This window comes from Buteo buteo, chromosome 15 (genome assembly GCF_964188355.1).
Source record: "Buteo buteo chromosome 15, bButBut1.hap1.1, whole genome shotgun sequence".
NCBI lineage: Eukaryota > Metazoa > Chordata > Aves > Accipitriformes > Accipitridae > Buteo > Buteo buteo.
In genome coordinates, this window is record NC_134185.1 from 25,343,261 (window position 1) to 25,358,908 (window position 15,648).

General features: G+C 38.9%; 1 protein-coding gene across 2 annotated transcripts in view; it reads left to right on the forward strand.

Annotated features, from left to right (window-relative positions):
• Positions 1-15,648, forward strand: part of CDK19 (cyclin dependent kinase 19) — a 128,498-nt gene that overhangs the window by 106,979 nt on the left and 5,871 nt on the right. For both annotated transcript variants that reach the window (XM_075046807.1, XM_075046808.1), the window contains exons 7-12: positions 3,380-3,523; positions 3,780-3,849; positions 5,065-5,137; positions 7,479-7,576; positions 9,150-9,228; positions 13,225-13,491. In XM_075046807.1, the coding sequence (XP_074902908.1) occupies positions 3,380-3,523; positions 3,780-3,849; positions 5,065-5,137; positions 7,479-7,576; positions 9,150-9,228; positions 13,225-13,491 (731 nt within the window). The remainder of the gene's footprint in view (positions 1-3,379; positions 3,524-3,779; positions 3,850-5,064; positions 5,138-7,478; positions 7,577-9,149; positions 9,229-13,224; positions 13,492-15,648) is intronic.

Genomic DNA, 15,648 nt, shown 5'->3' on the forward strand with positions numbered 1-15,648 from the left:
AGTGGGGAGTCTGGAAGTCTTGGAGGGCCAAGTAAAAAAAAAACAACAAACAAACAACCAAACAACAAAAAAACCCTAAAAAACAAACAACGACAACAAAAAACCCAAACAGTAAAAACCTTTTACCACGGATCATTTCTGAAACCTAATGATAGTAGAGGAAAGTGTAGGAAACAGAACTATCCTTATAGGAATGTTTGTATTACCCTGGTATATTTATTAGGAACCTCTTGGCACATCAGATAGGAAAACATTTAGTATCCAATGCAACCTTGTAGGATCTGTGTCGCCCTGTTTTCAGTGGTTCTGGTACATAACAAGTTAAAAAGGATATTGTCTGTAGTTTGCCTCTTATTTTTCAGGATTGCTTTTAAACAGAAATTTTATTTATTATGTAATTGTTATACAGTATTATAAGTTCCTCTTGCGCTAGAGGCAGATGTGCACTTGATTAATAATGCACTGTAGTTGAAAAATACTGCTTATGTGTTTTAAGCTTTGCCCCTGTAAATGCTTGTTTCTGAAGGATAGTACTTCTTATTTGGAATAGTTTTGGAATAGATGTAATAATCATTAATCTTTTTTAGGGACCACAAACTGAAAACATATGAAATGGCACTGGATAGGGAAATTGCTAATTATTGACACATTTTTCCATAGTTAGAACTGAAGTTAGTATTTGGTTGACTACTATGAACAATGTAGGAGATAAATACTGATTAGGACTGCTTGTATTGATGAAGCTTTTAGACTTGCCAGAATTTAATGAGCCATTCCTGCCAGAAAAATGCCACACATGGTAAATAATTACTGTAAATTATGAATGTTATTTAAAAAAAAAAAAAGGCAGGGGGGAACTAGCCAAACTTGGCAGAAAATCATTAACTGTGAGAATGGTTTCAATATGTGCCAAGGATGTGCTCGAGATCAGGTTACATGTAAGTTAGATTCACCAAGAGAAGACCCTGACCTGCTTGAGCTGCATGGCTGTAAGACCTCTTCCAGCTGTTTAATCTTCACTTACAGAAGTTAAAGGTTCAGGTTTTGTGTCCTAAGTATTTTGGGTTACTTACTCTTCAGCTTCAAAGAACTAATATTATCTGGCAAGAGACCTAAAAGGTTGAACCCCAGCACTATGAACTACTAGAGACTATAATGACTGAGCAGAGCTAGAAGTATTCTCATGCTTGACTTGTCCAGTAATGCCATCCCGTAGAAAATACAACACCAGCTTGGGATTTACCAGTGTTTATTCAGATGTAACTTCCAGTTGGTACAATGTTTATCTTTCTGAATTCTGAAAGGGTTTAAAATGTGCTTTCTGTATGAATCACAGGGTCAGGAAGTGGGAATGTGTTGCCACAGTAGTTCTGCTCTCACACATTTCAGCTGATAAAGGAGGAACAGAGTTTTGAAGTTTATGTCACATCACGGAGATTTCCCAGTTCAGCTTTGCTGTCAATAAGAATACTAGATTTTTTTTCTTTAAAAGGAAAAGGTCCATATGGATAGAGCAGTGTTGAATAGAATAATGAGCAGTGGCCCAGCCTCTTCCTCACTATGTGATGGACAGTGAACACTGCAGAAAGCTGCGAAAACCAAGAGGGCTGCAACTCCTTTGGCCTCTAGATAAACCATCTCCAAAAGGATTTGCTATCTAGTATGAAAAGGAGTGAATAGATGCTGCTAAATGAAGAAGCTATTCTTCAAATAGTAAGTAATTTCTGTTCTGGAGTAGGTCATTTATGCCTACTACCCATGCAGGAATTGTGATTAATATGCTGCATTAGCTGCTTGAGCAGATAAAATCTCAAGAGCTAAAGATCTTGTTTTCATGCAGATGAGGCTAATGAGAAAATCAAAGGAAGATAAAACCCTGAGAAAGTGATGTAATGCACAGAACAAGTTAAACCCTGTTGAAACTAAAGCCTGAATGAAATGTTATCAGACTTTCCTGTAAAGAAAGTAGGGGAAAAGGCTTATAAATTGGGACACCCCAAGCTCCACACCTGTAACATGACGGAAATGGAACTGACCTGTTTTGACAAAAAGAGTGTGATGGCTCTTGTTTCATTCCCTACATAGAGAGAGTAGTGCTTTTTTTCTTTCTTCAGGAGACGATGTGTGTCTCGGGCAGCATGGGCCAAACACCATCATTGGCAGCAGGTGGGGTTTTGAGTCAGATTAGTTGCAACAAACAAGAGACTTTTGGTGTTCTCTTTAGTCTGAATCTAATAAACCAAACTCCAGTTAGGTGATTTTTTTTATCTCTTAGACCTATAAATTAAGGGTAAATTGTTTTCTATATTTATGCTATTAAGTTCGATAAAATCCAAAAGGCTTCCCAGGGTCATCTAGTTTAACCTCAGCTGTTAAGCCAGTCTCCACACTCTTGTATTCAGCAATCTATGCTCATTATTCATCTGATCTCAACATCTTTTTCCAGAGTCATATCCCAGACACGTATTTTTCAAGGTAGCAAATCCATTTCTTTTCTGCTAGTAACCTTCTTCTCACTGACAAATTCACACTTTCATTTTAAGACACATAATAAAGTATTTGGGTCATACAGAACACTAAGATGGGTGATGATAGTGATAACTAGAACGAATACATGTAATCTAGAAATTTCTTCTCCTGTAAATGAAACTAATGTTCCTGTCCACAATAGATTTAATTTTGAAAGGCATATTAATGAGAAATTTATGAAATAGAGATTGTTATTTTCTTTCGTTGACACAACAGTATATCATGCTGTCGTTTTCATACACGAGATGTAGATGAGACAGTTCCAGTATTGTTCCAGTGGGAGTCAGTTGTCAAGCAGGATTTTTTTTTTTTCAATTAATGTTTGGTAATCACTCTTCTACTCGATTAAAATTAGGATCTAGTTTCTCCATTTTAACTAGCTTGCACTGTTTAGCTAAACATATGAGTCATTAGTCTTTTCCTTCTTAGTATTTATTTGGTTATCAATTATCTGTTTGGAATTGTTCTGAAATATGTGATAGAATTTTTTTGTCAATGTATCTTTATGGGCGATTTATGGTTTGGTTTTGATGGTCAGCTGAAGCCGTTTAAGCTATGTCATCAGCAAATATTGTGTAGGTTTCTGCGAATACGTTAAGTGCTGGACTGCCAGTGTACAACTTGAAACAGAATTTGGAGACTAATTCTGATTGAAAAAACCTGTATCTCCAGATTTTACCCTTTTTTATGTATTATATTAATGCATTATTTTTAAAGTACTGTATGTAATTATACTGTGAGGCATTTTATCCTACTGTGGTTATACAGCCTGTTGAGAAATCGTGCAGAAACAAAAACCAGAGTGATGAAGTACAGTAAATTTGCATGAATTATTCTCTTTCTTTCCTAGATATTTGGGCAATTGGTTGCATATTTGCTGAACTATTGACTTCGGAACCTATATTTCACTGTCGCCAGGAGGACATCAAAACAAGTAACCCTTTTCATCACGATCAGCTAGATCGCATTTTCAGTGTAATGGGATTCCCTGCAGGTAATTTATTTTCATTAAAGCGTCAGATCTACTGCTACTGAGTTGATTTTTTTCCTAAAGGAAATGACTAGTTGATTGTATAGCTACAAAGAAGCTGTCAGTTTGATGGATTTGGAAATGCTGACAATTATGGAACAATAGCACTGGCCAACAAGCAGAAATTCAAACAACTGCTTTAGTTATTTCTTCTTGTGTATTACTTAACCTACACTTTCAGAATTGTAAATGCTTCTTCTTTTTCCCCCCCCCACCAAAGATAAAGATTGGGAAGACATAAGGAAGATGCCAGAATATCCAACTCTTCAGAAAGATTTTAGGAGAACAACGTAAGTGATGGTAACGCAACAACAGTTCAGTGAATGTATCAGATAGGCAGAAATTGGCTCCTTTCCTCTGACTTTTTGGGGAGGGGATTTTGGCGTGTTTGGGTTCTGATGCTATGACAGCTGTCCTGTTTGAATTAGCGGTTTTGCTTGAGTGGTGTTCTCTCCCTTAGCTGCCTGGTAAAAGCATCAACTAAGTGGCCTCCTCATTTGTTTGGAAGGGGTCGTCATAACTGCCATTTAATCTATGGTAGGCACAGACAAATGGGCTTGCTTAAACCACTTGTATTAGCTATTCAAGATAACTTCATTCATTTTGTGTTAGAAAGAATAGGGAAGCACCTCCCTGGTCCTTTTGACCAGCAGATATGTGGAGACAGTAAAGTAGTGACAGAAAGACAGAAAATTTTTATGGAAGGTAATGCGTTCAATAGGTTGTAATGCAAAGCCTATCTAAGATCTGAGAATTTTTCACTTCTAGTGTTTTCTGGTCCTTTGGCTGAATTAGTCAAGTGGTGGTGATAGATCAGAGGGTGTAAGGAGCAGCACAGGCTCTGTTGTAAGGCAGAGGACATGGATTTGGGAGTTTTGGATTCTGTTTCCAGCTCTGGCCTGGATTCATTATGCTGGCTTTAGACAAGATACTAAGCTTATCTGTACACGAAGCTTCTTTCTTTTGAACATGGCTATAGATAACCTCTGGATTTGTAGATTAAAGGCAAGGCACAGGTCATCCATATTTGGGGCATTTTTGAGCTTGGGAACTATAAGGACTGTATGGCTTGCTGCAGGTTGGGGTCAGGGAGACAGAATGGTAAACTGCTCTGCCAAATTGCAACTGGAAGCAAGTTAATAGCTTAGCTGTTGTGCTGTTATAAACTGCTGTATACTTTCTGTGGCAGAGTTGCTTTAGAAAACTAGAGTATAAACTTCAAGTTGAGTTTCTCTGTCATATGTCCATGTCAGCAGCTTATCCGTACACTGTAAAAGTTGCATGTTCTGTGAAAATATCTGTACACAGTTGATACTACTCCTGTTAGTGAAAAGCACACTTTGTGTGCCACTGCTAGATAAATATCTGACATGTTTTCTTATAGCAGTTCTTTTTACAGTTTACCTTTTAAGGGCTGGTAAATGTTTTTGTGATCACTTGGTACAGTTCCATGTTCTTAATGCTGTATTATTTCAGAAATGTCTTTCTTTAACTGTATTTTTCAGATATGCCAATAGTAGCCTCATAAAATACATGGAGAAACACAAAGTCAAGCCTGACAGCAAAGTTTTTCTTTTGGTAGGTACAACTTGAAAATTACTGTGATGATAGGAGTGAAATGCATTTTTAATGGCAATATCCATGTCTGTTCTTCTGTCTCATTCTAATGAAGACTGACATTAAAGCTATTTATCACTAACTGGCCATTTTTGAGATGTGTTTTCTTCATATACATTCATGCTGAGGGTGTGCTTAAACTGCTGAATTATGATCTGCAAGACACTTGTATACCCAGCCTTACCCTTAGGTCTGCTGTGCAAATATGATAGTGAGTGTTATATATCCCTTGATTCCATGTTGTTTCAGAGAGCCTAAGAGCTCAAGAGTTTTGTGAAGAAAGGGAAGGGGAAAGGAGAAATTTAATTATTTCTTGTAGTATTTTTTTTTTCCATTTTCTTCCCTCTGATAATAGTCTACCTCTGTTCCGTGGGTGATTCCAAACAATAACCCTAAACATGTATTTGCTGGTTACCTAGTTGAGTCATTCATTGTAGGCAAATACACAATTGCTCTGTCTAATACAGCATCATTTCTGGATGTCTCTGTGATGACTTAGTGCTGTCTAAATTTAGGAATGAAGTTCAAAGTGACTTTGCTAGTACTGTGAACAGGGAGTCTCAGTAATGAGGCTGTTAGTGCAGCTTGAGTTCTAGTGGTCTGTTTTCATCACTAGTTATACATTCGGCATAGCAGTCATCTCTAGGTGCTGGCAAAGATTGCTCTTTGACTTGTTAGTAGCTGCTGGATGATGACACAAATAGCTGTGGAAGCAGAATAGGTTGGTCCCAAGTGGGTGGAAGGGAAGCATTCACATAAGAAGTGTGAGATTTCAAGAAAAAATAATTAAAATTTCTTAAACTCAACATACTGGGTACACATTGGAATCATCTGGAGGATCTGAATACCAAAACTCTTGTCTATATTTATTGTATCATGCAAGGTCACTGTGTAGAGAGCCAACAGCACATTAGAAGTTGAATTTAAGATACACAGGAAACATAGGGTTAAGGGTTATCTGACCACATAAACCACAGTAAATAATTGTGCCTTGCAAACTCTCCGGGTGTGAGAAATGCAGGACCGTCTTGAGGTGTATTTCTGGACAAGCATCAGGAATCAGTTCAGGAGCTGGTTGCAAATGAATTGATAGGTGGACTGACAGCCCAAATGGCTCTTTGTTGTGCTGTCAGTCTGTTGAGGTCCATGGCCCATAAAGTACAGGAATAAGGAGAGGTGGGAAGAAAGTGGCAAAAGTACAGAGAATTTTTTAAGACCTCATCTACAAAGTAGGGTTAACTACAACTATTGAGAAAGGAAATAACAGGGAATCATCTTTGTTGAGGAGGAGTGCTTTTACTGAGGCTGTTTACTGTACCATATATATAGAATGTAGAATTGTATATCACATTTTTTATTTATTGGAACAAAAAGCCCCAAACAGGCATGCCAAAATCACATTCTTTTGCTGAATATCCAGGGAATTTTTGTTGGTGGCCTGGAAGATAGAGTTTGAGCTAAGATGCCCTTTGCAGAAGGAATTTTATTTTCACTTTTAACTTGAATTAAGAGAGTATTGTGTGAGAGCAGGATACTGTATGATGTCATTTGAACACCCAAATTTCCTACTGTGAGTTTATCAGAATGTAATAAGTAAGTAACTATTTAAAATGGTATGTTATCCCTATAATTTCCAGTTTATAATACTAATATATTGTAATCCTCATTTATAGCCTGCTGCAGTCAATAGCATTCTAACTAATAATTTTAATATTGCTTTCCTCCTAGCAAGGAAGAAAGGTTACTAGGCAGGGTCTGCTCCTCCTCTTTCTCATTTCAATACCAATTAGAGTGGGATTGGGAGCTGTGTGAGTGGCAGAGTGCTCTGACTCTGGGATATCACCAGTATGAGAAATGAAGATTTATTGTTTCCATCCCTAAAGTGATATGGAGAGGTCCTGGTCATGTTCAGCCTCTTCTGACACTTTTTTCCTGTTGTATCAGCAGTACAGAACAGCATAAAAGCTATACATGTGCCACAACAAAACACCATTATTTAGAAATGATGCTTTATGAACCTGTAATAGCTGAATTTAGTGTTGCTTTAGCACAGTGGTTCAGCCTTAACAATTAATATTGCCTGATACAGTTAAGTGTATTTCTTACATGAGAAGTACTTCACAGCCGTAGTGCTTTGACAGATGTGCATTCTAGTTCTTGGGAACTTAACTGAACAAGGAATGCTAACTTAGGCTTGTCTGGACAAGCCACAAATAATTTAACAATCCAAGACATACAAGTCATAGTTTGAAAAATGATAGTTTGATAAGCTTTTTGCTATTTTTAATGTTATGCTTTGCAGCTTCAGAAGCTTCTTACTATGGACCCTACAAAGAGAATTACCTCAGAGCAGGCTTTGCAGGACCCCTACTTCCAAGAGGATCCTCTGCCTACATCAGAGTACGTATTCCCTCTTCTGTGCTCTTCGGGGGTGTATTCTTTCTGCTAAATGCTAATCCCTGAAATGAGACAACAGCTGAAAAATTCACAGATATCCACCTATATCCACAAGAAGTAGTAACTCAGGCACGCTCAATAGAAACTATTAGTGCAGTAGTGAAGTGTCTGTATCTGCTGGTGCCAAAACTGAGTGGTCATGGACAATATCCCAGTACCAGACTAGTGTTGTAATTCTGAACATACTACTAAAGCTAGTGTGACAATACTATTGCAGTATTTGGGGAATTAATCTGTGCCCTGTTCTGTTCTGCCTTACACAGCCTCACAGAGCCCTGTTCTCCACTGCCTGGTTTCATTGTGCCTCTCCCTAGGACTAGGACAATTCTCTGACCTACAGCCCCTTCCCATGCCCTCTTGCACAGGGTAACAGTATGAGGAGAAAAAAAGTGAAGAGATCGATCACTGCCTAAAATCCCCCAGGTCCCTTGTTCAGAAGGCTTGAGAGTATAGGTTTTATATGTCTATATATTTTATTTTCAGGAAAAATTCAAATGGTATATTCCATTCCTACTGGCAGATTTTCCTCTTCCGGTTTCTCTTCCCAATTTTTATTTTTTTTGTCATGGTGGTTCATAGCATTATGATCTGTAGGAGCTGGATGCAGGGAGACTTCTACCTTTGCTTTCACTGCTTCTTCAGCTAGCAGGCAAGACTAAAAGGAGAGAACAGCCACTGGAGTGCAAAAGGACTCTAGCTGAATCTAGTTGGGTTTTTTTTCTTTTTCTGTTTGGATAAGACAGACACTACATAGCAGCTAGATTAGGAACTGCTTACACACTTTAAAAAATCATGTCACGTTGATTGTATTTTGAATGCTGGCACAGCAATCTAAAATTGATACTGGTCAAGATCTACCAGTAATTTTCTATTTAGTGTTTATCTGATACTATCCTATGCAGAGCTATAGCTCCCCATGGATTACAGAATAACGTTATGCTAAAGTCTCTGCCATAAATGTTAAGGAATATTCCAAATCCCATTAAGCAACTGAATTTAAAAGATATCTTTTTTTCTCTAGACAAGACCTGAGAAGCTAATTGAAAGTAACTCTGCAGTTGTGATTGGCAAATATATTTAAGCCCACTGTAAGCCAAGGTGGGCTGATAAGACATTAATACTCTTTAGATCAGGCCCTTTATTTGGTAAGCCATGCATGTTCCAATTAGGTGTTGTGGAACCTCTGACACTGGGTTTGTTCATTTTGCCATTTGGCAAAATGTTCATTTGTTCATCTGGATCAACAAGTGGTCATTCTGGCATTCAGGCGTGCTCCACCATGCCATGATTTCTAAATGATGGCCTCATGCCAACAGCAGAGAGATTTGACATTGTGATCAACACCTAGCTGCTGGTATCTGCTGCTATCGTGGGTGCTCACAGTGCCAGTCACTTATGGAAACAGGACTCATGAAATACAAGAAATTAAATTGCGTTATGTTCACTTGTTTTTAATATAGCATTAAGTAAATGTATGTTATATGTACGTATTTGTGGAGTGTTTACTGTGTTTCAGTGTATTTGCTGGCTGTCAGATTCCATATCCTAAAAGAGAATTCCTCAATGAAGATGAACCTGAAGAGAAAGGGGATAAGGTATAATAAACTCCTTTTTTTATTATTATTTTTTATTTTTTTAAGTATGCAATAAGAAAGAGTCATGGTGCTACCAAATGAAAACTAATGAAACATGAAGAGTTAACCAAAAATGTATTTTCCAGGCAAGACTCTCTTAAAACTGTTTCCCAGACAGATTAAAAGTATCAGATGACTTTGGGGTGTCTCAGGTGGTATCACCAGCACGGTTTGCCCTGACCTGTGGGGAATGAGCTGGATGGGTTGTTCTGTCAGCAGTAGCCTACTTTCAGCTGCCGTCATTCCAAGAGGACCTTGCTACCTCCTCCTGCATCGCATGATGAAAATACATTGTGATCACATGAGAAGAATGGCATTTCCATTGTATGACTGGCATACATCCAGCCCTTTGAAAGTAGATGGCTGTTGGGGTCTCAAATAAATAGTGGCAGCCTGCTTCTGGCACTACATCAGAACATTTAATCCATCTGCACACAGTTTCCTGATCATGTTTTAAGGGCCCTCAGGCAAAGGAGTAATAAGGAGCGGGAACTGTTTTGGTAGCGACAATCTGCTCCGAGTACTCTCTTTCCTATAGCCCCATAGACACAGGCAAGAATTTGTTTGCGTGCATAGTAAGTTTTGGTGTGTTTGCAACATAATCTGACCCGCTTTGTGTGTATAGCTCAGCTGTGCTACGTGGCAGCAGTGACTGTCCCATCATGCTGTGAAGGCTGGACAGTGGTGCAATAGTGTATGAAACATCTTGTAATTTTCACTTAAAAGTGTACAGTGAGACACCAACAGTAATGTATAGCTAGCAAAACGTGAAGAAAACAGCCTTGAACTGTAATTATGTGAGGACTGCATGAGAAGGACTGTTAATCTTTTGGAGAAACGATTTGACTACATGTATCTTCTGTTTTCAGATTTTCTGCATAGCATGAGAAGCTAGCAGAGTTTAAAAGTATGCCTATCAGTACATTTCAGACAGCAAATTTTGTTTTCAGAACAGATATTGTAGATTCTTCTGTACTGAGAACAAGTAGTAACATCCTGGATTTTTGTGTCCAGACAGTTTTTTCAGAAAGATGAAACAGGCACCTAAGCAAAAACACAGTGAAAGTCATGATACTGATTTGACTGTAATTTGGTTACTAGCTTTGCTTCAACTCTCACAGCTTCAAAACCAAGAACAAACCTTATGAATTTAAATTATTCTGGCTTTTGTTACGTCAGTGTATTTAAAAGTAAATATCTGTCTATTTCCTGGGAGTGTTGCGGGGGAGACAATGGCATATTTATATTCAAAAGAGCCATTGTATAAATGGTCTTTGGGATTGTTGGGGACAGTCACGTATTTATGCACGCTTCAAATTAAACTTTTTTCAGATGATTTAGGTAATATAAGTCACACATTAGTCTTTGAATGTGTTCCCACAGTGTAGAAAATGTGAAGGTAAAAGATATTCTGAAAGTTGGATCTGTGCCATGTTTTGTTTCTTTATGATGTTGTTGCAAATGAAAGGATTATTTTTTTTTCATTGTGTTAGTTTCTGGTTTGTTTTTAAAACCATAAATATCTGTATAGTCCTTTGGAAACCTAGAGGAGTTCTCTGTTTATTTGGAACTCGCATCTGAATTGAATAACCTTTAACATAAGCATCCATTCTTCAAAATGGTTAATAGTTAGTCAGCAAAGCTAGAATGAGTGTTTATAAAATGAAGTGAGAAGTTTCTTCTCTCATTCAAATTCTGTTAAGCAAGTTTCTGCTGGGTTCACTCCTAGGTAGGACTGGAATTTCCTTTTGGTAATTTGTGCCTGAGAGGTGACACTTGGTAATATGTTGCTAACTGTAGACCTTTTACAAGTTTATTCATTTAGGAACCACCATGAACTAGACTGACCTGAGGACAATGTTTTTGCTGGTGTAAGCTGGTTTTGTGCACTGAGGTGGTGCAGCTAGACCCCAGCCGGAGTCTGATGGAGTAGACCTCGGTCTCTACCCAGGCAGTAGCAGTAGTAGCTGCACAGAAGAGCAAGCTCAGACTAATGAGGTGAATTTTGTGCTAATATCCAAAGTGCGAAACGTGGGACCTACAACAAACTGTTGTCTTTAATTGTGAGAGTTCCTGCAATATTTGCTTATATATAACAAAATTGCAGTTTTTCAGCTCTCACAGTGGCAACCACCTCACATGCATCCAAACACCCCTATGAAAACACGAATTTTGGAATTCTAGCACAAATACCACCTTAATTATTGGTGTTTGTTTGTATAAATCAAGCACAAACCATTATTGAAAGGATAAATTGCTTTTTAACAATTCTTTTTTTTTTTTTTTTTTTTTTTACAAGCTAGCTTGATTAACTTTTAAAGTTATTGAAGTTTTAATCTCCTGGGAAACAGAATCTGACTGAGATGGGATTTGAGGACTACAAGCAGGAGGATGCATTATTGGTTTTGCTAAATGTGAAATGGAAATGCAAGCCACCTCTAAGTCCTTGAAGACACAAGGCTTCTTTGCAATCTTAAATGAATACATCATTGCAAATTTCATCTGAATGTAGCTTGGGAGACCGTTGTGATGAATGGCATAGATACAGATCTTTTATGTCACTTATCTGAGGTAACTAAATGCCTTTTGGTGATTGGGGGCATCAGGAATTTTCTGCTAGTGGCAACTGGTTGTCATGATTTCTGAGAACTGTTTAAGTGAGGTTTTTATAAAAGGCTGCCATACTAAAGCTTTGATAATTATATAAGCAAAAAAAGAGACTATCCTGAGATGCTCCATACAGCATACTGGGGGGAAGGGTAGTAAGGCTTTTTAATTCAAGCCATGACAATTGTAGGTTTTTTCCATGATGAACAAGTGACATATCTACCAAAATTGCTTTTCTTTGTAATTCTCTTAGGTGCTTTAGTGCTCTGATGGAGAGGCCATCCCCAGTGCTGGAAAGCAGACAAATCGGTGGTCGGTCTTTCCTTGTAACTGTCTAACCATGGAAGGCAGAGTTGCACTCTGCTGGTTTTCTAACCTTCCCTCCAGTTCCCTGATAATCTTTTTAGTCTGTAGCCCTCTGAAGCCAGAAGAGTACAATGTCTTTTGCTCGTGTTCCCCTTCTTAACTTTTTTTTCTCCCTTTCATGATACTTTTTGTCTCTCTTGCTGCTAGGTCCCAGAGTCATCTTAATTGTCTGGTTTCTATTCCTTTGCTAGTCTTCTCCTTCCCTTGCCAGATTCTTCCTTCAGCTGTTTCCTCCTCTTTTGTTTTCAACTATTTGTGTCTGGTCAATTTTCACTTTTCTGCTGTTTCAGTAAGATTTTCTGACACTATACCTAGCACACCATGCTGGACTATATTCCCAGCATACTACTCTTTACAGGGTACTTAAAAGCACAGGAGAGCAAAACAGTAATGAAACCTGTTTCTGGTTCTGCTGCAGAATTTCATCGCAACCTGGAAGACATTATATCATCTCTCTGGTCTCAATTTGCTTACCTTTCTGGCAGTAATGCTGCCAACCTCCTTCAGGTTATTGTAACGTGTCATTTGTGAAAGTTTGAAAAGTGGTTTTGGTTCTGAGTGAACAAGGCTGTTGAAGCACTTAAAGTAATTTACTGTGGTTCACCACGTCTGCCACTGACCACTAGGGAAATTTTGGGAGTTTTGATTCGGTTCATTAGGCGATTACTGCTTTATAAATGGTTCCTTCCATCCTCCCCTCTGAGCGCTTGGCTAGCTGTAGGAGGCACTAGACTGTCCTTTTAGTTTTAGTCTAGCTTGCTCTGTTAAAAAAACAAAACGACCACAAATGGGATACCCCCACAAAGTGTGCAAGAGCGTACCGAGGACGCGTTTCTCCCAACACGCAGCCTGGCCACGTTTTCCCATCGCGCAGGCGGGCCTGCCGCCACCTCCACAGGCACGCTGACGCCGGGGTTGGCGACTCCGTAAAGCTCGCAAACCAGTTCAGAGCGAGTGACCGCGTCGTGTCGCTTCTTCCCCTAGAATCAACAGCAGCAGAATCAACATCAGCAGCAAACAGCACCTCAGCAGCAGCCGCAGGCAGCGCCGCAGCAGCCGCAGCCGCAGCAGCAGAACAGCACCCAGACCAACGGGACGGCCGGGGGCGCTGGCGCGGGAGGAGGGGGCACGGGCGCAGGGCTCCAGCACAGCCAGGACTCCAGCCTCAACCAGGTGCCTCCGAACAAGAAACCACGCATAGGGCCTTCAGGCGCTAACTCAGGCGGGCCTGTCATGCCTTCAGATTATCAGGTACCGCTTCAATTTTTGCTGCTTCTGATCCTGTAGGGCCAAAATGTCATTTTCCCCCTGCCCCACTGCAAGAACAAGTCGTGTTTTAATGAATTTCTCATGGAACCTGAGCAGGTGTGCTACGATACATTGGATGAAAATGCGGGTTTGAAGGTTTAAAGTAAAAAGGGTTTGTTCTCTGGTTAGTAATTTTCAATAGAATACCAGTACGAGTCATATCTGCTGCACCCTGTAAAATGTTGAGGACTAGTCCACTCCAGGAAAGCGCTTAAATATATGCTTAACTTTATGCTTGAGAGTAATCTTACTGAAGCCAGTGGAACTATTTCATGCATGTAAATGCTGCGTTGGATCAAGTTCAGGATACTCGGCTCTTGGCAATATTAAATCCTGTGTGATAAGCAGATCTGAGAAGGTCCTGAGAAGCAGAAGCAAAGTTAGAACCAGGTTCTCTCATTTGATTCCTGCTTCATTTTGCCTCATATCATCGCGTGTGTGGAGCGGTTCTATAGTTTATTCTAGTATCTTGCTAAGTCTACTTCTAATGTTAAAGAAAAAATGCATGTTAGCACAGGTATGGTGTTCTGGTTCATCGGCATGATTCATGCTGAAGTAGGGCACAAAGACACGCGTAGTTTCTAATGTGACTAAAGTTAAACAGATCTCATGTTTTCCAGTATAGTAGCATTCATAAGTAAAAGCAGTATCACTGAATTATTTTTGGATTTGCATACTTGTCTTTGCTTACTAGAATTATATTTTCCACTGAAAAAGTGACTTACACTGAACGTAGAAAACATTGAACTAACCAGGATCTTCAATACTTGTGAGTTTATACTTGCTGGGACAGTAATGAGTTGAAAGCAGAGTAAGAAAAAGGTAGGTATTAAAGGTAGATTTTAAAAGATGTTAGGGATTCTGTCTGCTACTAGCCTTCGAGAGGATACCACCTTGGAGAATGGTCTTTTCAGGCTGCTTTAAACTTAAAATAAGTAGCTTTTAAAAAACCCAGCACTGAAGTTGCCTTGACTTAGCCCTCCAGACCTTCTCCACAGACAATTGATTTCTCAGTGCCAGACATTTTTCTCCCATTTCTGTTTTACTCTTTTAATTACAAATGATCATGAAGGCATTGAGGGCAATTTAGGGGTAAAGACAACTAGGTTTCTTTTTTGAAAAGTTCCAGACAGGCTTGAGGTCTGGACAGATCACTATAGCTGTCTGACTACACAGTATTTATGGCTGGCCTGTTTTGGTCTGTATTTTGAGGACTGGTGTGCTGCATTTGATGATATCCATTATAGAATCCTTACACAGTTCTCTGAATTGTTGGCAAACTTCCCCCTTACAAGTTGCTAGCGGCCTAAATATAATTTTTTTTCAGATAGTTAGATTTATTTTTTTTTTTACCTCCTACGACTCTTTCCTTCTAAACTTTAAAAGCACAGACATCAAAATGATGATCTGTATGTTTCCTTTACGTCACTCGCTAAATTGTATGGTCTGATTATCCATTTTTACACTTGCGTTTGGCTATCTGCCCTTAAATTCTAGCTGACTGTCTTCTGTTCTGGAAAGGAATGTCTGCAATTTGTCCAAGTCTGACTTCGTTAAAAACAAATTCTCTTCTGTGGAACAAAAATAAGCATGAACAAGTCAATGCATTCTTGTAGTCTTATGGCATTAATTTTACTCCATTATATCTTATTCAGAAGTAGGAAGAAGATTCCCTTTGCTTTTGAGTTTTGTTGAGCTTGTGATTTAAAGTGTCTGTTGAAATTTTTTTTTGTAAGTTCACCAACCTCCATATATGTTACTTCCACAAATGACAGTGAAAATTCCTTGTTGAATTTTACTGAGCATTCCTTATGTCACCTTGGGTGTTTTGTTCAGCATGGTGAGCTGATGCTTTTCATCCAGAATGAGTTCCTATAAAGTCATAACATTTATCACAATTCTTTTTCTTTTCTGTTTAGAAGTTGCAAAAACTTTCAGAATTTTGAGACAAATTCCAGGTTTCCGACGCTCTCTTAACAATCTCACCATGCAGGCCAAGTATAATCTGGTTATTAACAGCATATGTGCCGCTGGGAGATGTCCATTCCAAAGCCAGTGTGCTGAGCTGTTATCTCCCAAACTGACCCTTACAAACAAGTA